General features: G+C 47.9%; 1 protein-coding gene across 37 annotated transcripts in view; it reads right to left on the bottom strand.

The window, feature by feature from the left end:
* The window catches only part of FARS2 (phenylalanyl-tRNA synthetase 2, mitochondrial), a 310200-nt gene that overhangs the window by 223373 nt on the left and 64263 nt on the right, over positions 1 to 22564 (bottom strand). For all 37 annotated transcript variants that reach the window (XR_015152578.1, XR_015152577.1, XM_086370386.1 and 34 more), the window contains one exon: positions 8878 to 9037. Coding sequence is in view for 35 of the 37 variants with exons in the window: in XM_086370386.1 (XP_086226512.1) it covers positions 8878 to 9037 (160 nt within the window). In the remaining 2 variants the exon portion in view is untranslated. The remainder of the gene's footprint in view (positions 1 to 8877; positions 9038 to 22564) is intronic.

Raw genomic sequence — 22564 nt, forward strand, 5'->3', positions numbered from 1 at the left:
AACTTACCGTGGCGATCCTTTTGCAATATACACCTATATCCAATCATTCCATCATATATCCAATCATTCCATCATATATCCAATCATTCCATCATATACCAACACAGTGTTCTATGTCAGTTACATCAATCAAACGGAAATAAAAATAAGCATTGTTTACAAGTCTCACCAGCATACTGGTTCCTGGCTCCTCTGCCCCCTGAATCCCACTGGGTAAACTTTCAGGGTTTCCTTTTTATTAACAGACGTGAGCAAACACACGCGTGCACTTCTCGTTCCCCTCCTTCTCTACACAGAAACACCACGTCATCTCACACCACGCCGCTCTCACGCAGTGACACAGAGGCCCACCCCCAATCCGTGTCTGGCCCCAGAGATGTGGGTGGGTCCCCCGTGCGCAGAGAGAGCGACCACAGACGCGTGACCGAATCCAGCTCCACCACCTCAAGCCGAAGGGCCTCAGGCACGTTCCTTCAGTTCTCCCTGCCTCGGTCTTGGTCAAAATAAGAACAACATTCATCTCGCAGTGCTTTGGTGACAATTTATTAAGTGTGTAAAAACTTAAACACTCAATGGGTGATTTTCGACAGGCACGCATTGCAAATCAAACCACGGTCTAAACTCTCTCTCGGGTTTTCATAAAAACATGAAGAAAAAGAAACATTCCTAAAGTGCACGCTAAGGTCACTGATGTCCATCGTTTATTTACTACAGCGCCGCTACACGAGATGGTTCATGGGCCTCCTTCAATCCAGCCTTTACGCTGAGGACAGGCGGCCGTGAACACGGCATGATCATCACCCCTGCTCCCGTCTCACAGACGCAGGACCATGCCGGCTCACACCTTTCCTCGACATTTACAGTTAGAAAACGCCGAGATGCGATCTGCACCAGACGGCGGGCGGCATGGCCCTCCGCTGCCCTCCCCTGGGCAGACCATGGAGACGGACCCCGCTTGGCTTCCAGGCCAAGCGCCACCAGCCAAGAGCGCACCGTCAGCCTCCTGCTCCCCACGCACCACGACAGCCGTGATAGAACAGAGAAAACTGCACAGGCCAGGCTGTGATCAAAGACGAGAGAAATACTTCCCCCGGCCAGACACAGGCCGGAAAAGCAAAGGGGCAGAGAGGGCAAAGCTCCGCGTTGCTGGGCTTGGGGTCCACAATCGGGAGAACCGCCAGGAGCTCGCCACCTGCAGGAACACGCGCTGCTGGCTTGGGATACGAGCGAGGCCAGAGGCCTGCAGTCAGGTGCTGGGACAGCAGGGGCTCCCTGCTGGCGAGAGAAGGGGGACCAAAGCCGTCACCAGCACACCTGGGGCTGCGGCTCTGAGGAGCTATAGGCCTGGAGAGAGCCGAGCCCCGGGTGCGAGACCTGCCGCGTCCCCATCAGGGCTGTGAGTGCATCCGACAGGCCCCCAAACCTCTCCTGGACTGAAGGTCCGGAGAGCTTGGGGCCCTGGGGCCGGCATGCAGCCCCTGAGAACTGGGGAGCAGGGCAGTGAAGCGGAAGGGAGCGCCGGGCTGGGGCCCAAAAGGCCGGGCCTTCAGGTTCCGGCCACAGCTAGCCTTTGGATGCGGACAGCACTGGGAAGGGCGTGCCCACGGGTGAGGAGCCACTGCTGCGGCTGCTCTGAGACAGACACGGGTCACCCACAGCTAGGTCCGGGATGGGCAGTGGGGAGCGCGTCTCACGGACAACGCCGAGCCTGCTCGGTTCTGAAACAGAGATGTGACTCGCCCACAGCGATGCATCTAGCCAGCAGCAGGGGATCACAGTCCATCTCTTCTTCAGATGCATTCGTCTAAACTGTGCCGGGAGGCCCGTGCTTCCTACAGGGAAATGTCAGCCTTCAGCAGGGAGACGGGCTGGAAGCCCGGAAGGACAGAAAGTGAGACCACAATGTGAGGAGTCCTCCACCCAACCTGAGCTGCTCTTAAAGAAACCATCTGCTACAGACGGCACAAGACGGAGGGAAACAATTCAGCAAAGTTAAAAAAAATGTCAGGAATTCCATGAGCATAAAAGCTGTCTGCAGGTTATTTTCTCTCTTTCCAATTCTAAACGGATAACCTCTCTTTTAACAGCCTTAGGATGCTGGTGCAATTGAAATGTTAGCAGAAAATAATCAACTGCTTTGGCGAGTGGGGGAAAAAAAACAACCCTGAAACTAAAGCAGCTGTAATAACAACAAATTGCCAAAGGAAACAGCATGTTGTAATTTTTAATTTTGCTTTTCAAGAACAAAGGAATACAACACTAATAATTTAAAACAGTAAAAAACGTGGACCATAAAAACAAATGAAAAAAAGAGTTGCTGAATAATTCTGAGGCCTGTCCAGGCAGTTCCTGTTCATTAGCTGATTAAAGAAGGACTGAATTTGAAGTTTACAAATGATCTTTGGTACCTGAAATGTACCTGAATTTGCCGTTATGGGCAGGACTTTATCCAGAGCAGCTACAGGGGAGTCAGAGCTACAAAGTCATGGGCAACACCCAGGAGGAGGCCCCATTTTTTTTTTTTACATCATGGCTTTTGGAAACACCAGTGTCAGAAATAATATTGAAATGATGTCTCTCCTTTCAAAAGAGCTAACATCTAACACAGGCTCGGAAGTCAAAATTAGGGGACTCAAAGTGAAAGTGTCAATCACTCAGTCGTGTCCGACTCTTTGCGACCCCGTGGACTGTAGCCCACCAGGCTGCTCTGTCCATGGGATTTCCCAAGCAAGAATACTGGAGGGAGTAGCTATTCCTTTCTCCAGGGGTCCTCCCAATTTGGACTTCCTGCATTGCAAGCATATTCTTGACCATCTGAGAGGCTCAAACCAGGCCTCAGGTTACTCCCGAGCTGTGTGGTTACTTGGTACTCCATTGCTCCGTGTCCAGGTTCCCAAATCTTAAAACTGTAGATTACAGTCACACCTACGTCACAGATGCAGGTCAGAACAAAGAAAGTCCTTGTGAGAGCGTAATGCAGCATCTGACACTGTTAACTACTCTCTCTTCCTGTAATCATCACTACTACAGCCATTATTACTCTAAACCAGGGGCCCCAACCTCCAGGTGAGGATCGGTACCGCCCATCAGATGAGTGGCGGCAGTAGATTAGAAATAAAGAGCACAATAGATGTGATGCGCTTGAATCATCCCCAAACCACCCCCCGACCCCTGCCCAGTCCATGGAAAAACTGTCTTCCACAAAACCCATCCCCAGTACCAAAAACGCTGGGGACTGCCGCTCTAAAAGACGTCCAGGCGGCTTGTACCCAGAAGGTTTACTGAGACGTTTCTCAGCAACTAGCACCCCTACCCCAAATAAAACAACTAAATGACCCCCTGAAACGTGTGAAGTCAGAGCGTGGCGTCCCTTCAGCCAGGTCCCAGGGAGCTGCGAACACTCACCCCCCTGAGCGCTGTGAGGGCACACAGCCTGCCCCCTGTAACACAGCTCCTCACTCTTCAAGTTCACAGCGTGAGCCTGGCGGGGGCACCTCCTCTCGCCCGAGAAGCATCTCAGTGGATGATACAAACGCCCCAACACCCCTTCAGCGATACCCCGCAAAGGTGCACTGGGCTGGGCGAGGCTGGGCAGATGAGGCGTGCGGGAGGATTTTTGGGGTGTTCAGCATCTGTGTGAATGGGGTTAAGGATGATCTCATGGCTGGAAGGAAAGAAAAAATAAAAGGCTGCAAGGAAAGAAAAAATAAAAGGCTTTTTCACAGACCAACTTCAGTGCCCGGGACAAGAAGTACTCTCTGAGCAGGTGGATACTTTATTGCCACTCTATTATTCTGCTGACTCTGGTCTCAAAACAAAAAAGTAAGTGCGAAGATTTATGAAATAGTAACTCTGATCTGTACTGAAATCTAAAACCTAAACGTCTAAGCCGGTAGCATTTTAAAAATAAAGCAAATGTTTGCCTGAAATAGAGATGCCACAACTTCATTGCTGTTTCAAAACTTGAGATTCTTAATTCTCGGCCATGGGCATAAGAGGTGTATGAGAAAACTCATACACTGCGGGAATGGTTTTCTATAAGGAAAACAGCTACCTGGACACTTAGACCTCAATGCTCAGTTTTGAAAGCTATTCACATAAAGAATAATAAGACAAAGGAAAGTTCAAGACTACGTTCAGAGGAAGGCATGTCCTCAGGGCTCCTGGGAACATCTTTATAACATATACAAGGTCGAGCAGCGTGCATGCCTGTTTAATTACCTGCTGGAGCCCAGAAAGAGTTTTAGGACACCATCAATGCCAGTCTGAACTGCTGTGCTGTTGTCTGGCATAAGTTTACATCTCATCTTACTAGGCAAAACAAAGACAAGCCAATGAAACTGCTGCTACTGTTAAGTCGCTTCAGTCGTGGCCAACTCTGTGCGACCCCATAGACGGCAGCCCACCAGGCTCCCCCGTCCCTGGGATTCTCCAGGCAAGAACACTGGAGGGGGTTGCCATTTCCTTCTCCAATGCATGAAAGTGGAAAGTGAAAGTGAAGTCGCTCAGTCGTGTCTGACTCTATCGACCCCATGGACTGCAGCCCACCAGGCTCCTCCATCCATGGGATTTTCCAGGCAAAAGTACTGGAGTGGGGTGCCATTGCCTTCTCCGAAGCCAACGAAACTACCGTTCTTTGATTGTATGGCCCCATTTAATTGCCTTCATTTTCCTGCCCTTCCTTATTCGTTTTTTTCATATTTACACACGCATTTAATATCTTCTTAAAGGGCCCTGTTCACATATGTTATCTCACTTTATTCTCATGGGAAACAGTACTATTTATTATCTTGGGCTTTAAAAATACTAAGACCTAAAGCACTAAATGACCAGTTCAAGATTTCAGAGCAAGTGGAGGAAAGAGAACTTAAATGTAATATTTCTGGTTCTATGAGGCCATCTCCAAGTGGCCATATTTTTCTTCTTTTCAATCTTTCACATGGTCCAGCTCCATGCTCTCTCTCAGTGACTAAGGCAGCTCAGATGTCCCCCACTGGGAGCTCTCCTGGCCGGATCCCGGAGGACCCGCCCTTCCTACACGTTCCCTTGACACTCGGGCCTCCCCGGGAGAGGACTTCACTCTCAGCTGCTCAAAGACTGGGACTGTGTCTCATGTACCCAGTAGTGGGACGCCAGCAGCATGGTGAAAACCCAGCAAAGTGAAACCCACCCGAGGGACTTCAGAGGAGCACAGAAGAGGCGGCTCCCCAGAGTTCAACACAGACTCCAGGACAGCTCCTGGCTGGAGGACACCCGAGGTGAAATCAGAGGTAAGTGAGAATTACCCAGGTGGAGGGGCCAGGAGAGTAAGCAAGGGGAGGGGGGCAAAAGGAATGAAAAATAACAAAGAAATAGGAGAGACACAAATGCCAGCTGTGAGAGAAAGGAAGCTATCCGCCAGTTCAGAACCGCTCGGTTACCCGTGTAACTGCAAGGCAGCTTCTAAACCGCACAAGGGCTTTCCTTGGTGGCTCAGCGGTCAAGAATCCGAATTCACCTGCTAAGTACAGGAGACATGGGTCCAATCCCTGGGTTGGATTGAGAAGATCCCCTGGAGAAGGAAATGGCAACCCACTCCAGTATTCTTGCCTGGAGAATTGCACGGACAGAGGAGCCTGGTGGGGGCCCATGGGGTCAGAAAAGAGTTAGACACAACTTAGCAACTAACAACAACAACAAATCTCACAAGCGGGGGATCATGTGATGATAGAAATGTGTAGCAAGATATAAATAAGGAGGGCTTAAAATCAATTTTCTTCATAGGTTGACAACAGAAAAATTGAGATGATCCTGAATTTTTTTGTAAAGCAATTTGAGACAGACTACTATCTCCCTAAAGTGTTAGAACTGTTGCTATTCAGTCGCTCAGCTGTGTCTGACTCTTTGCGACCCCACGCACTGCATGTAGCACACCAGGCCTCTCTGTCCTTCACCATCTCCTGGAGCTTGCTCAAACTCATGTCCATCGAGTCAGTGATGCCATCCAACCATCTCATGCTCTGTCCTCCCCTTCTCCTCCTGCCTTAAATCTTTCCCAGAATCAGGGTCTTTTCCAGTGAGTCAGTTCTTCCCATCAGGTGGCCAGAGTATTGGAGCTTCAGCTTCACATCAGTCCTTGCAATTCAGGGCTGATTTCCCTTAGGATGGACTGGTTGTATCTCCTTGTATCCAAGGAGATGTTAGAATTCCTTTACCATTACTTGCCTCGAAAATGCCCTGAATAGCACAATCCATCTCCCTGTATTATTCCAGTGTTAACTGGATTACATTACTGCTAAAAATATCACAATTCCTATCTTTTATCACGAAAGTAAAGAGAAGCTGGCTATAAAAAGATTTTTGCATCAGCAATCTCTATCTGAAACCTGCCTCACAATTACATTATACCATTTTAACATGAAATATTCCAAACAAAGAGACAGAAGGAGAAAACAGCAAACATCTACACACTCACTATTCAGTTTTATCAAATCATCACATTTTGTCACATGTAACTGCATTTCTGTTTTGTTTTAGTAGAACCCTATAAACATACTCGAAAGCCTGGTTTGGACCTTCTCTGTAGTACCACTCTCTGCCTCCTAGAAAAAGACAGTAGCATGAAATTGATGTACTTTTTTAAAAAAAAAGTATGAATATACACAATATATGGGGTTATTAGTGGTTTCTTAAATAGAACATGAACAGTCAAGATATTTGAAGAAACCTTGCTTAATAAATCATAATCAGACTCTTTTTAACCGCATATTTGAGCTCACACATAAGTAGGGAAATCTAGAGGTAGGGAAAGTGAGGGGCACAGGAGGAGCGAGCGGGTGGCCAAGCTCCCAGGGGGACAGCGCTGCAGACGCCTGAAAGGCCCAGGCTGTGTGCTGTAGCCCATGTTTATATCTATGTCGATACTCACAGCTGCTGGGCTTTCAGCTTTCTCACACATGAACAGCGACTAAGGGCGGCTCAGGTAGCTTTCATGTGCTTCTCCTGATTACTAACGAGAGTGAGCATCTCTTAACACATTCAAGAGTCATTCTACTAATAACCATGTCACTTGTTGCCTTCATGATCACCCGTTTCTCTCACAGGTTGATTTTTCCTTGTTCATTTGGAAGAGTTACTCATGTAACCTAATGTTTATTTGACAAATCACTCCTGTCCTATCAGAATGGCTAAACTTTCAGCGCCTGGCCACCTCGGAGCACAAGCAGTTTCCATGTGCTACTGGACAGCTTAGCAGCTTCCTAGAAAGTGAAAATTCACCTCAAATGATCCAACCATGGTACTCCTGGGCACTTAACAAAAAGAAATGAACGCATTAGTCCAGACAAAGACATGTAGGTGAATATGCACAGATTCACCTGTAACAGCAGAAGACTAGAGACAAGCCAAAGGTCTCTCAACGGATGGCCAGGTAACGCCAGGAACACTGCTCATCAAGAAAAAGGGAACCAACCGCTGACATGACGCTACAACACGGATCAATCTGCAAATAATCGCGCTACGTGAAGGTGCCGGCAGGAGTGGCGGGAGAATACGCAGCATAGGCCTCACCCGTGTAAACCCAGAAGCAAACCAACCGCAGTGGCAGAACGCAGGTCACCGGCTGCCCGGGGTGAGGACACACAGGACACACAGGAAGGCGCGTCTACGAGGCACCAGAGGGGGCCTGGGGGGACGGACCCACTGATCAGCTCGACGCCACAGTGGTCTCACGGGTGTGCACAAATGTCAAGACTCATAAAACTGTGTAAATGTGTTGTTTGTTGCATTATAAACATAGCTGATTATACACTCTAGATATATATATAGTTCACTTTTTGTCAATCACACTTCGATAAAGAACCTGTTCTTTTAAAAAGCTCACAAGAGTACGAGAATAAAAGACGACCCTAACCACGCAGGCCTTCTGTTTTCTAAACATTTTTAAATGCAGATCCCAGGGGTCTCCCGGTGGCTCAGTGGTGACGAGTCGCCTGCCTCTATAGGACACGTGGGTTCGATCCCTGATCTGGAAGATGCCACCCACCACGGGAGCAACGGAGCCCGTGAGCCGCCACTACCAAGCCCACGGGCTGCAGCCAACTACTGAGCCCTGAGCCCGAGAGCCTGCGCTCCACAGCAGGAGGAGTCACGGTGGCGAGAAGCCAGCCTGCACACGGCAGCAGAGGGGCCGCCGCTCACCGCAACTAGAGAAGGCCCGCACAGCAACAAAGACCCGGCAGAGCCAACAGCAAATGAATGAATGAACAAAATCCTTAAAAAAATTAGGCCGTAATTAAGGAACAATCTCCCCTTTTCTTTACGTCTTTATACAAACAGACAAAAATATTATCTCAAGTAAATCAAAAAGAGTTGGAGGGGAAACGGAAACGTTACAATTTCTCAGAGAAAGAATAAAGGGCAAGTGATTAAAGTGAGAATCCACATCTTAAAAACACTGTTCTCCCTCCAAGAAACTGTTGGTATTTTGCTGCTGACAGTGGTGATCAGTATGTCAGAGTGTAAAATCTTCCGCTGTGCTCGCTCACACAGTTAAGAATCCTGCCCCATCGATCAAGGCTGACCAATGATAATATATTAATACTCCGACATTAATCAGCCTGTTCACTTCCTCTCCATTGATGAGACTGATCTCAATTCATTATCATTCTTATCAAAAGCCGTAATCATTTTTCTTTCTCCAGCTAATTCCATTTTCATATCCTCCTGCTCCTCACATGGAATGAACCAGGAAATCCATAAGCTCTATCTCACTAAGGACTGAAACCATTAACTACAACTTAGAACAAAAACTCTAGACACAAGTAGGATTAATGATTTCAGGAAGATGATAACTGTTGAATATTTAAGCCCCCAAAGACAAAGGCATTTAGTACCTACCGTCTCCAAAGATATGTGTCATAAGCCGGGTAAGTGTTTGCTTAAGGTCAAACTCGACGAGCTTCGTGGCCTCCAGCGTATGTGTCTCTTGTTTATGGGCAGAGCGGGAACTCTGTTCAAAAAGCTGCAGGTTTTCTCCATCTTTTATGCCAGCAAATAACTGTAAACCAAGAGGAATAATGCAAATAAATTAAAACAGTGTCTTCACCAGTCTATATCAAAAACCACAATGTGGAAATGAAACTCAGTAAGTCTTATCATCTTTATATTTTTTTTTTTTTTAATAAAATCAACTTTATTTTTTTGGGCTCCAAAATCATTGCAGATGGTAACCGCAGCCATGAAATTAAAAGACACTTACTCCTTGTAAGAACAGTTATGACCAACCTAGATAGCATATTCAAAAGCAGAGACATTACTGTGCCAACAAAGTTCCGTCTAGTCAAGGCCATGGCTTTTCCAGTGGTCAGGTATGGATGTGAGAGTTGGACTGTGAAGAAGGCTGAGCGCCGAAGAATTGATGCTTTTGAACTGTGGTGTTGGAGAAGACTCTTGAGAGTTCCTTGGACTGCAAGGAAATCCAACCAGTTCATTCTGAAGGAGATCAGCCCTAGGATTTCTTTGAAAGGAATGATGCTAAAGCTGAAACTCCAGTACTTTGGCCACCTCATGCGAAGAGTTGACTCATTGGAAAAGAGTCTGATGCTGGGAGGGATTGGGGGCAGGAGGAGAAGGGGACGACAGAGGATGAGATGGCTGGATGGCATCACCGACTCAATGGATGTGAGTCTGAGTGAACTCCGGGAGTTGGTGATGGACAGGGTGGCCTGGCGTGCTGCGATTCATGGGGTCGAAAAAGTCGGACACGACTGAGCGACTGAACTGAACTGAACTGAAGTCTTATCATCAGTGAACATACTGAAATTGACATTCATTTGGTATCAGCATTGAACAAGGCCCTATGCCACATGTAATGGGCAGGCTTCAGGAAATTAAAGACACCATTCTGATCGTGCTGATCACCTCTTTTCCTTTTGCACCAACTTATTCACATGCCATTTCCTTACAAGACACATGACCCTCCGCGCCACTGGAAATACCAGCAAACTGGGTTTTCACCATCCTTACAACGTGACCTGAGACCAGGTGAGAAAGGACAGTCTAGGCATGAAGTCCTGTGAAGCCTCTGAGGCCGGACGCGCCCTGCACTTGTTGCCCTGTGACCCCAAAGGCCAGGACAAGGCTGGAAACGTGTTTCTGCCATTTACTGTCCAATAAGCTACAACAAATTCAGGTTTCCCTGGTAGCTCAGCTGGTAAAGAATCCGCCTGCAATGTGGGAGACCTGGGTTCAATCCCTGGGTTGGGAAGATCCCCTGGAGAAGGGAAAGGCTACCCACTCCAGTATTCTGGCCTAGAGAATTCCATGGACATTATAGTCCATGGGGTCACAAAGAGTCGGACACGACTGAGAGACTTTCACTTTCAAACTCCAAAAAGTGATACAGGAGCTAAGTTTCAGGGAGTGGTTCAGAAAGTGGGGAAGAAAAGAGACTTTATGATAATTAAATAAAATAATGCAGAAGCATAGAATCCCTGGCACATTGCAGTGACTAAATACATTGTCTTCACAATCACCAGTCACTAATCACAGCTGTCATCAGCCCGAAGCTGCTTAGCCAGTGTATAAAATGCTCCCGTCTTTAACAACAAAGCAGGTCTTCGCCTGGGAGGGAGATGGACTCAAGAGAGAAGTAACTGAGCACAAGCTGAGGAGGGGAGAGAAGACAGGGACTAGCGAGGGGCCAGGAGACCGAAAACCAGTGCCAGACGGAGCGAGCATCCTAATCCTAAGAGTGTCCTGGTGGATCTGATCAGAGACCACGGAAAAGAGATTCAAATGTGTGCTCAATTTGAAACCACGGTTTTCGAAAGGCATGGTTACAATGGCAGAGAAAGGGGCAAAAGAAAGTAAGCTATTTTTTTGGCCATTAGGTAAGGAGGCATAAGAGAAACAAAAGAGGAAGTCTAGGGCTTCACAAAACAAACCTAAAAAATTAGAGGCTTTATAAAACCATTCCCCACCTCCCTCTAAAACAAAAAAATTCCACTAAAGATTCTGCACTTTGCTACACTAACAGAAGAGGGCACCAGAGAGCTGCAAAACCTTCTATACAACCAAAAATCCACAAAAAGGAACAGAAAAAATTCTACAGAACTATAGAAAACTACCACAAAAGAATTTAAAAAATTTTAAAACCATTCAAAACAGCTCAACCGATGACCCTCTTCCCCAATAAAAGAAATCCAAGAAGCAGAAGAAAAGTGTAAGATGATACTTGAAAATGAAATTAGATGTGCTCAAACAAGCATTTGGGGATATAAATAATTGCTTGATGTTTAGAACAAACATGAACAAAATACAGAGAACTGTGAACTCAAGGGAGAAACAGAAGGAAAAGAAAATCATGTCAGAACTGAACTCTAAATTACAAGATACACAAGGAATGATTCAATGCAGACTTAGAGAGAAGACCTGAAGAAAAACAAGGAAATAACCAAGAAGATGACAAAGAGACAAAGAAGAATCCGAGAGAAGGTAGTGGAAATGGAAGACAGGCGAAGAAGAAACAGCATTTATATAACTGGAGTCAGCGAAAGAAGAAACACAAGATCGTGGAGCAGGATACATGTGAACCAGGTGATGGTCCCTGAAGGACCAAATAGAAGACGCGTCCCAGCAGAAGCATGAGACCTCAACGATGAAAGAATCCTCAAGGTCTCCAGGCAAAGAGATCAAACGTCTTGGAGAGGCAAAGCCACCTGCCTCGCATCAGACTTCCGAAACAGCATACAAACGACGAACAGTGAGGCCACATATTCAAACAACTCAATTAAAAAAAAAATACATGGACCAAGAATTTTACATTCAGCAACGCTGGGCTTTCAGTACCAAATCCATAGTAAAAGCTTTAAACATAGGAGAGCATAGGGAATTTCTTATTAATGAACTCTTTTCTATGTCATGACAAAATAGAAACAGTGTATCCCGAAAGAGGAAGAAAAGAGACTGGCAGTGGAATAAACTCATTGGCTTAATGGCCGAAAACTCCATAGAAAAATGGGGGAAATACATGAACAGATAATTCACCAAAAAAAAGAAAACGAGCCTTAAACCTGTGAAGAGGAACTTGGACAGAGAAGTGCAGAATAAAACAGCAATGCCTCGGTGTTTTTCAGCCAATGCGTTGGCGGAGACTGAAAAGCAAGACGACATTCTTTTGGCGAGGCCTGGGAAAAGATGAACTCTCACACACTGCCGATGGAAGTGAAAACCGGGGGGACCATTCTGGAGGTAAATCTGGCAGTATCCAACAAGACTGCATTTGCATTCATCTCCTGACCTCGTTCTTCCACTTCTGGCTATTTGCCCTGAATACACCTCCAGAATTAATACAGACATAACGAGGTTTTCACCGTAGCATTATCTAAAATTACCAAGTACCGAAAACCAAAGAAATGTCCACACGCAAAAAGAGAGAGAGAGGTTAAATAAAGTCTGGGCTATCCAGACAGTACTCCAGTACTTTGGCCACCTGATGTGAAGAACTGACTCACTGGAAAAAGACCCTGATGCTGGGAAAGATTGAGGGCCAGGAGGAGAAGGGGACGACAGAGGATGAGATGGTTGGATGGCATCACCTACTCGATGGACATGACTTTAAGCAAGCTCTTGGAGTTCATGATGGACAGGGAAGTCTGGCATGCTGCAGTCCATGGGGTCGCAAAGAGTCGGACACGACTGAGCGACTGAACTGACTGATCCATACTGTGGAGTACTTAAAAGACATAATATTAATTAAAATATGAGGACAACCACTCTGAAATGATATGTGGTCTATCATCAAATTCTACCCCTACTAGAACTACCAAGCCCCACGAGGTGGAAAAAGCAATCTTACTATGGTACTTTTCATGCAAGAAAGAAGAGAAAATTATATTATGAATCTGAGAATTCCCTGGCAGTCCAGTTAGGACTCTGCACTTTCACTGCTGAGGGTCCGGGTTTGATCCCTGATTGGGGAACTAAGATGCCACAAGCCACTTGGTGTGGCCAAAGTATATTTAAATGAATATATTCTATACAATTTTTCTGGGCTCCAAAATCACTACAGATGGTGACTGCAGCCATGAAATTAAAAGACGCTTACTCCTTGGAAGAAAAGTTATGACCAACCTAGATAGCATATTCAAAAGCAGAGACATTACTTTGCCAACACAGGTCCGTCTAGTCAAGGCTATGGTTTCTCCTGTGGTCATGTATGGATGTGAGAGTTGGACTGTGACGAAGGCTGAGCGCCGAAGAATTGATGCTTTTGAACTGTGGTATTGGAGAAGACTCTTGAGAGTCCCTTGGACTGCAAGGGGATCCAACCAGTCCATTCTGAAGGAGATCAGCCCTGGGATTTCTTTGGAAGGAATGATGCTAAAGCTGAAACTCCAGTACTTTGGCCACCTCATGCAAAGAGTTGACTCAATGGAAAAGAGTCTGATGCTGGGAGGGATTGGGGGCAGGAGGAAAAGGGGACGACAGAGGATGAGATGGCTGGATGGCATCACTGACTTGATGGACGTGAGTCTGAGTGAACTCCGGGAATTGGTGATGGACAGGGAGGCCTGGTGTGCTGCGATTCATAGGGTCGCAAAGAGTCGGACATGACTGAGCGACTAAAGTGAACTGAACTGATCTGATACAAGTGAATGTATATAATATCTATATAATGAACCTGTTCATTCGCATAAAACAAAAATAAACAAACACCATTGGAATGATGAAATAGAAATGAGACTGACTGCCTACTAGAAGGGAGAAGGCAATGGCACCTCACTCCAGTACTGTTGCCCGGAAAATCCCATGGATGGAGGAGCCTGGCGGGCTTCAGTCCATGGGGTTGCACAGACTTAGCAGCATCAGCCTACTAGAAAGCGGAATGGAACAGACTGCAGAATCAAAGGAACTGGGAAACAAGGCGGAGTGAAAAGGAGGTGGTGGGGAGGGGACGGAGACAGGAGGGACCCTTTTTAAGTAAGATTGTTTATACAGTTCTGAATTTTGGAGTCACATTAATATTTTACTACTTTTTAAAAACTAGTATCTACAGTGTCTGCAATATATAGGTAGAACAAAGGAAACACTCATAACATACAATAAAGACTAAAGTTTGGAAAATTCTGAAAGCAGGAAAAGCAGTGATTCATGACACCATCGGCATAATACAGCACAGGAGGAAAACCGACAACAAACATGTAAACAGTCAGCGCTTTTACTTCTAGAGGAAAAGCAAACTGGAGCTGGAAGGGACGCGAGAGCAGCGAGCCAACCTCCAGTAAGGGGGCGGCTCGGGAGAGGTGCAGACCCAGGGAAGCTGAGACCACTTAGCCAAGCGGCCACCACGCAGGGACGAAACCACTCGCCTCACCCTTGATTCCAGGGAGCTTGAAGTGGCTGCCTTTCACTTAGCTTTCTGTTTGAGAGACATCCACTGGCAATAAAACTAAATTAGATTTCCATTAACTGCACACAATAGGCTGTGCCATTTGTTTTTCCACTAGGATTTCTTCTATTTCTCTGACATTTTCTTAAGTGTCCTTTCAGAAGCCTCAGTGACCCAGAATACAAATTCCACGCCTACTAGAAGTGCCTGCAGAAGCCAGGGCAGGTAGTTCACAAATGAGAAAAGAATAGGTGCCAGAAATTAATTCTAATCAGGCTTAAGAATAAAAATGGATTGCAAAAGCCAATTAAACTTGAAATTTAGAAAGCCAAAGGATTTTTGCAAAACGGCCCAGATTTTAAACATACATTTAAAACACAAATAAAAAGGCAAATGGTCAGAAGAATAACATACATCTATGAAAAATCCGATGGGCAGCCAAGGATAAATGGGGCTTGAATGACAGCAAAATTCCAGGCAGTTATTTAGGGCTGCTCTGTGGTTCCCAAGGCAGCCGTTTTTCTATTCAACCTTTTAAAATTATGCATTGATCACTGGTTTAATCCATACAGTCCACGTTACATATTAATGCAAACATCCCCCCGCCCCCGCCCTGCCTCTCTGAATTCCTGAGCAGATGCGAGGACCCTATAACTGACTTTGCTGCTGTGGCAGCGTGGACTGCTCTTGGCTAACAGTTATTGCTCGTTTACTAATTTGCTACCTTACTGCGGCCTTACCTTATTACTTGAGGGGTTCATTTAATTCTCAGAATCCTGTTCTTTCCCCCATTTCTCATATAAGAAACTTGAGACTTTGAGAAGTTAACCAGCCACTGGTACTCAGCAAGTGATGAAGCGTGAACTGAAACCAAACTCTGGCCCCTGATCCCACCTTCTGGGCTCTACTCTTATTCCCCTGACAGCATACACATGATCGTCAATTTGGCTTAGTGGTCAGAGGGCCTATGGTCAGACGGATGGGACGAAGGAGTGGACAGAAGGCTTGAGCAGAGAGAAGCAGTGGTGCCTGACACGGTGATGCAGCGGTGGGCACCGTCCGTGAAACAGTTGACAGTTTATCCCAACTAAATCATTATTGTTGCACAAGGGCTAATCGATCCTTCAAAGAATGAAAATTAAAAGTCTGCTTTTTGAGTATCTTCTAGTGAGCACGTGCTTCAGGGTGCCGGGTTATTTGAGGAGGCCTGCTCTGGAACCGCGCGTGAGCTACAGCGATGCTGCCCCAGTAACAGGGAGGCGCTGGGTGGTGGAGGCCACGTGCAGGTCGAGGGCACCACCGGGCACAGGGAGGCTGGTGACCCTGTGGCTCCTACCACAACAGCAGTGCTTGACATGGGGTATCTCAGCCTGCCCTCCTCATCCAAGGAAGGGAGAGAAGCAAAGGAAAAGGGGGGAGAAACGAGGAAAGGAAATGCTTCAAGAGCTTAGACAAAGCAATAATCCTCATGCAGGCGGGAAACAGGAAGAGACGCTGCTCAAACCCAGAGGCGGTCAGGAGAAACCCTCCAGGAGGAAGAGACGTGGGTTAGTAATGGTGCTCATCGTACGAAACTCTGAAGGATGATGACAGAGCATAGAATAACCAAAATAACACCCATGTGGTGGGGGCTCTGAACACGCAAGGGCCCTCAAGGAAACCCAAGGGGGATGCGCTAGGGACGTGGAATGCCCAAGAGCACATGCCCACTGCATCTCAGCTTGACCATGGTGCCGAGGAAACCACCCACCTCTCCTGCTGCAGTGCTGGAGCCCAGGACACAGGCTGGGGGCTGGCCCCGTGCCGCAGAGAGGAAAGAATCGGGCTCTTCGGGCCCACCTTCAATTAAAAACTGAGAAAACGAGATGCACACCCTCTCCTGATGGCGGCAGGTGTCACTAACGCGCCGTCCTCACCGCTCTCACCTGGAAACCGCCCCCCCCCCCCACCACGTCCCCAGGACCTTTGACCTCTGCCTGGCTCTCTCTGCTCAGTAAGCATGGTCCATTCTCTTTACAGAACGGCCCACAAAACTAACAAGACGCCCTCCATCCCGTCTCCTGCTGCAACCGCCCTTCTCTTCGCAGTTAGACTGGCCGCACTCCCGTGGCTCTCCTCATGGCTTCCTCTCCTTCCTCCTGGTTGTTAAGTATTTCTACTCCGCAGGCCTCTTTTCCAGCTTGTACCCATCTTGCTCTGCAGACGCTGCCTGAGATGGGCGCAGCCAAGCCACCACCCATGATGGAGCCTGCGTCTGCGTCTCCACCCCCCACACACAGACGCGCCTGCCCGCTGGACACGCGCGCCGGCAGAACCTCCGCGCAAACGTGTCCCAGGTCCACTAGCTCTCCGGACCCCACCCCAAACGCCTCTCCTTCTGTGACCCCTGACTCTGGGAATGGTCCCTTCCTTTCCCTTCACTTCCCCGCATGCAGCCACCAAGCCCAGTAAACCCCGCACTGCCCCTGGAGTCTCCCCTTTCCGATCTGCTGTCCCCCGTTTTGGGGACTTTGACCCACCTTGGTTCTTAGATAATTATAAATAATCTAGTCTCCTCAAAACCAGTCTTGCCCTACCCTGCTCCATTTCCACCAGCTATTTGGCAGATTTTTCTAAACTGCTAAACCGATGACATCCTTTTTTTTTTTTTTTTTTGCATTGGCTTCTTTTTTTAATTTATTTTTAATTGGAGGATAATTGCTTTACAATAAGGTGTTGTTTTCTGCCATACATCAACATGAAGCAGCCATAGGTATGCATATATCCCCTCCCTGTTGAGCCTCCCTCCCATCTCCCAGCCCATCCCACCCCTCTAGGTTGTCACGGAGCACAGGCTGAGCTCCCTGCATCATACAGCACAGGCTCTCCCTCTAACACGTGGTGTGTATGTTCCCATGCTGCTCTCTCAATTCGTCCCGGCCTCTCCTTCCCCCAGCGTCCACGGGTCTGTTCTGTGTCTGCAGATGCCATCCCTCGTATGCTTAAAAACTAGACTCCTCTCTCTTTTTAAACTAATGCTCCAAAAAGCTACATGGAAGGCCCTCCACCAACAGCTCACAGTTCTCGTCCATCTCCCTTCCCCACTGCTCCTCTGGGCCTGGGCCGCTCCAGGACTCATCACAGCCCAGGTCCTCCCGCCTTCCCGTCTACTGCTGATGCTCCCTGAAGCACCATGCCTGCCCCTCCTGGAGAGCTCCAAGCTCCTCTCTAAGATGCTACGTAAGCCTTCTCTGACTACTCCAGGGATACAGGTTTCCTTCTGTGCCATGGCCATGTCTCTCTCCTGGTGCTGGCCAGATGGTGTGGACCATCCAATTTACCTGCCTCTCTCACTAAGCTGTCCACGAAGGCCAGGACCTTACAACAATCCTGTTTAGGAGGGGCTTCGCATGGCATCTGATCTATGCCCAGTTTGGCTCAACCCAAACCCGTCACAGACCAGACCAGCTCTGGGCCCCAGGCACAGGCCATTCACCTGGAGAGGGACAGATAAAGCCAGGATTCTGATGAATACAGTCTCCTCTACCTGGAAGCCCCACTGCTTATTAATTCTTGGCTCAGGGATGGAGGAGTATGTAAGAATCACTTCTAAAAATAAGCACGTTCACATATCTTGCCATAGGGACTCCCAAGCCTTCCTGTCCCCTGAATGCAGCAGGAAAAATTCAATTACGCTATTCAAATCCAACTTAAGCATCTCAGCAAATATTAAGTATTCAAATCACTGTGGAGGGAGGATTGGGATGTCTTAGTGAGATGAACAGACAGACGTATTAAAGGGATAGCAGGCTCATCCAAGTGGATTTCGGCTGCTAATTTCCACAGTTTTTAATTTCTTTAAACAACTGGGCCCTGAGCGAGACCTTCGTTATTTGGGAAACTCGTGAGTGAAAGGGCCCCGCCAAGCACAGCTCCGTCCTGGGGTTTCTGTGGGAAGTCCGTTCCTGCTCTAGCTAACTGATATTGAATCGGGTTTGTCACTCTCCGGATTTCTGGAGACACAGCACATGCAGATTAATCAAGGTGCGGGGCTGAGCACAGGGGAGGGGACGCCGCGAGGCTGAGCCCCGCGCAGGGCACGCGGCACCTCCCCCAGCTGCCTGGCGCCCTCTCCCGGCCGCCAGGCTGGTGCCAGGGCGGTAACGGGAACAGACGCGGAACCGAAATGTCTGCGGCGAACGAGGCTTCAAAAACACCCCGGAAGCGGAGAAGCTACTTCCGCCAGGCAGCGGGACCCAGCACGGGCTGCCGGGCGCCACGAGGTCGAGAAGCTAAAGCTCCAGGTGGCTTCCGCCCAAGCTTTCTCGGGAGCCCCCACCCTAGACCTCCACGGCAAACTCAGACAGGTCCGCACTGGACGATGCGGTCTTTCCGAACCTCGCCTCACTCCAGCCTTCATGAGCGACGATTCAGGCTGAACCTATCCGAGAGGTGGTTCGGTTCCTGACGGACGCGTGTTCCCAGACGCCAGCATCAGGAAGAGCCTGCGGACGGCGCGCGTTCACCTCCCTGGAGGCATGCCCCTGGCACGTGGGAGGCTGGCCCCGCAGAACCGTGGCGAGCGCCATCAGCGAGCGGCCCGCCTCCTGGGGCTTCATCATCAAAGGACGGTGGACTTGGACACGTCCCGAGGAGGGCATCTGTCCGCGCTTTTCTCTCTCGGGCTCTCCTAGGGGCTCCAGTGGGAAAAGCGTGTGTGTGTGTGCTGGGTCATGTCCGACTCCCGGCGACCCAGTGGACTGTAGCCCGCCAGGCTCCTCTGTCCGTGGGATTCTCCAGGCAAGAACGCTGGAGTAGGGTACCATTTCCTTAGGAAGACTTATGTACATTAATATTCTCCAAGCTCTGGGCTATACAGAGAACACATCAGGGACTTCAAAATGTCAAAGCAGGCAAGTTACCTACAAACTAAAGGAGAACTTAGATGTCTGGATGCGTTGAGGCAAAACACAATGATAACAACAACAAAAAAACACCCCAACCCAGCATGAACCGGTTCTCATGACAACCATCATGTAACAGAGGAGAAAATGTCACCCATTGTGGGGCCCACGAAAATCGTACTCTCCCATCATTGTCTTCCCTGGCCACGGTGACAGATAATGCAGGGAAGGAGATTGCATTTTCCTCTTCAGGAGGCTAGACAGCTCGTTGGTGATGTCAGCAGCGGGTGAAACGTAACAGGACCAAGCAAGGCTCCGTCTAAATTCTACTGCCTCCCCTCGAGGAAGGTGACATAAGACATGACTAATGAGTCCACAGAAAAGACAGCAGTGGCTTAAAAAAAGAAAGTACATCAGACCTAAAAAGTAAGTCCCACGAGATTACTGATTCATGCTGATGATACACAGGTAGACGAATGCTTAACCAGCATCTCTGTTTAAGACAAACATGGGGCAAGGGGCAGATATCTGCTGAGCACAGCAGACTCGGGCACCAGCCAGGCTCTCCAGCCACACTCAGGAGAGGTCTTGTGTCCACGAAGGACAATGAAGAAAACTGAGGCTCAGAGTGGCCCAAGAGCTCGTCTCAGGTCACAGACAGCGAGATGCAGGGTCAGGACTGGACTCCCCCACACTGGTGTCATTTTCGGGAGACAGGCACTGCTCCCAGAAACATTTCCAATGCCTGATGCCAAGGCCATAGATGGGCTCCGAGAGACACGACCCAAAAGCTCAGGTCCTCAACTCATCCCTGAAGGGGAAAAGTGCGTGGTTGCACACTTTCAACACTCTCGTGTATAAGCACACTTTCATGTATTTTCTAGTAACTGACTATGTGTACGAGGAGTTTCAGAAGTGTGGCATCCATAGGATACAGGTGAGGAGTTACCAGAACTTCCCGGAGGCACTCGGCGTCCACTACAGGGTCAGGCCGACCAGGAGCGCGACGGTTCATCCTGTGTCCACTTACCTGGGCCACAGGGTCACCAGGCATTTGGTTAGACATTATTTCTGGGTGTTTCCATGAGCCTGTCTCTAGATAAGATTAACATCTGAATCAGCTGATGAAACACAGCAGACGGCCCTCCCTGTGTGAGTGGGCTTCATTCCGTCTGCTGAAGACCTGAATAGAATAAAGGCTAAGAAAGAATTCTTTCCCTCTGGCTGCCTGTCTCTGAGCTGGGACACTGGTCTCCTCCTGCCTTCAGACTTGGATTCAGACCGAAGCTCTCCCGTCGGTTCTCCTTCGTCTGGACTTCTCTGCCTCCAAGAGCAAGTGAGCCACTTCCTTATAATTAATCTCTTTGCATAAATCATCTCTCATCATCTCCCTCTCTCTACATACACACACACCCACACACACCCTATTGGTTCTGCTCCTCTGCAAAATCGTGATTTATGCAAATGGACAATACCCAAAAGCCCTTGAACACGTTTGAAAAGCTGAAATCACTACAAGAAGGCAACCGCCCCTACGTCTTCAGTGGTGTTGTGGTTGGTTGTAGATTCTAAGTGCTGGTGGAACCTTTCAACAAAAAATCATTATTGGTTGTATTGTTATTTATGGATGAATTTATTGCCGGTTATTTAATAAAGACTATAGTCTATGTTAACACATAATGGATCAACATTAACAACTAGATATTAAAATTATATTTAAGACACTGTAGTTCAAATAAGAATAATTCACATCACTATTGCCAAAACTGATGGATACATATTCCACACGGACGCAATGCCAACCCCCCACAGTGAGGCGTGATCACTACCACAGGGTTCTCTCTGCACTGAAAAGGTGAAAGAGTTGGGCCAACTGGACCGAGGAGTCTTTTACCTCGTCTAAGAGTCCATGTCCTAAAAACACAGATCGCCCTGGAGGTGGAAACCCAGATTCCCTCTGAAAATCCATCTCTCACTCAAGATCCTTTCATGAGAGCTGTCTGTTCCATGTTCCATGTGTCTGGTGTAACCCTTCCCTGTCTTAAGCCTGGGCCGTGAACCTTAACACGTACAGCAAACGACTGAACCCCAGCATGTAATAGGCCTCCAGGAGTCAGCTTTCCTCGGATGAGTGGTAAGACCTGCTCCTAAAAGATCCATACTCTCAACTCTGTACCTGAGCCCAATCACCAGGGCCTCACCAGCTTCTCAACACAGAACTATTTCCATTTGTTGGATCTGGAATGTTCCCTGCCCCACGACAGAGGCTCTCAGATTTGCACAGAAACTGTCCCTTTGGCATCCCCCAAATACACTCATCCCACCCTCCAGTCCTAGGTGGCCTCTGACCCTTAACTGACTTCAACTCGATCCTTAAATCAACCTAATGGCTAACCCCTGGTCATTCCCAAGTTAGGCGCATCCTCCACCCTCCTATGGCTAAGTTAACTAACTAGTCTGTCCATGAAATCCTCCACCAAACACAATCCCAGCCCAGCAACACGGTCCAAGAGAAATGCTGCAGAAACAGCAGAAGTAGGAAGAGGGTTATTATGAGACTGGAGAGCAGGGTTCTTCTAACTTGCTAAGACTTAGGCTGGAAATTAGCAACATGGAGACTGAAATGGCTCCTTGGACACTGACTTCTAATTTCACCATCCAATCCAGGGGCCTACAATACCCCTTAGACTATATACAAAGTATGTGTGTATTTGTGGAGGTTGTCCAAATCTCTCATCACAGTCTCACATGGTAAAAGAAGGTCAGAAATCCCTGCTCTGATGAAATGCTGTCAGATACAACATTGTATAAAGTTTCAATAAAGCTGAAAACCCTGAATATTCATTGGAAGGACGGATGCTGAAGCCAAAGCTCCAATATTTGGGCCACCTGATGAGAAGAGGATGAGCTGGTTAGATAGCATCACCAACTCAATGGACACAAATTTGAGCAAACTCCAGGTTACAGTGGAGGACAGGGGAGCCTGGCATGCTGCAGTTCATGGCGTCACAAAGAGTTGGACAGAGCTTAGCGTCTGAACAACTACATGCTGAAGATAAGCAGCATTTAGATGACATATCTAGTTGAAGAAAACTCTATTTTATCTTCCAAACTCATTCATATGGACAAGTTTATGACTTCACTGAGACCTACTCCAGGCTGAGTCAAGAGGATGACACTAGAAAATAGATTCCAGGGCAGAGCTTCAGAGAGAGGATATTTAAAGTACCAAAGAAAAGGCATCAGGTCAGTTCAGCCGCTCAGTCGTGTCCAACTCTTTGCGACCCCGTGAATCGCAGCACGCCAGGCT

Source organism: Bos grunniens, chromosome 23 (assembly GCF_055505025.1).
Source record: "Bos grunniens cultivar Pamir isolate PY7600 chromosome 23, Bosgru_T2T1.0, whole genome shotgun sequence".
NCBI classification, from domain to species: domain Eukaryota; kingdom Metazoa; phylum Chordata; class Mammalia; order Artiodactyla; family Bovidae; genus Bos; species Bos grunniens.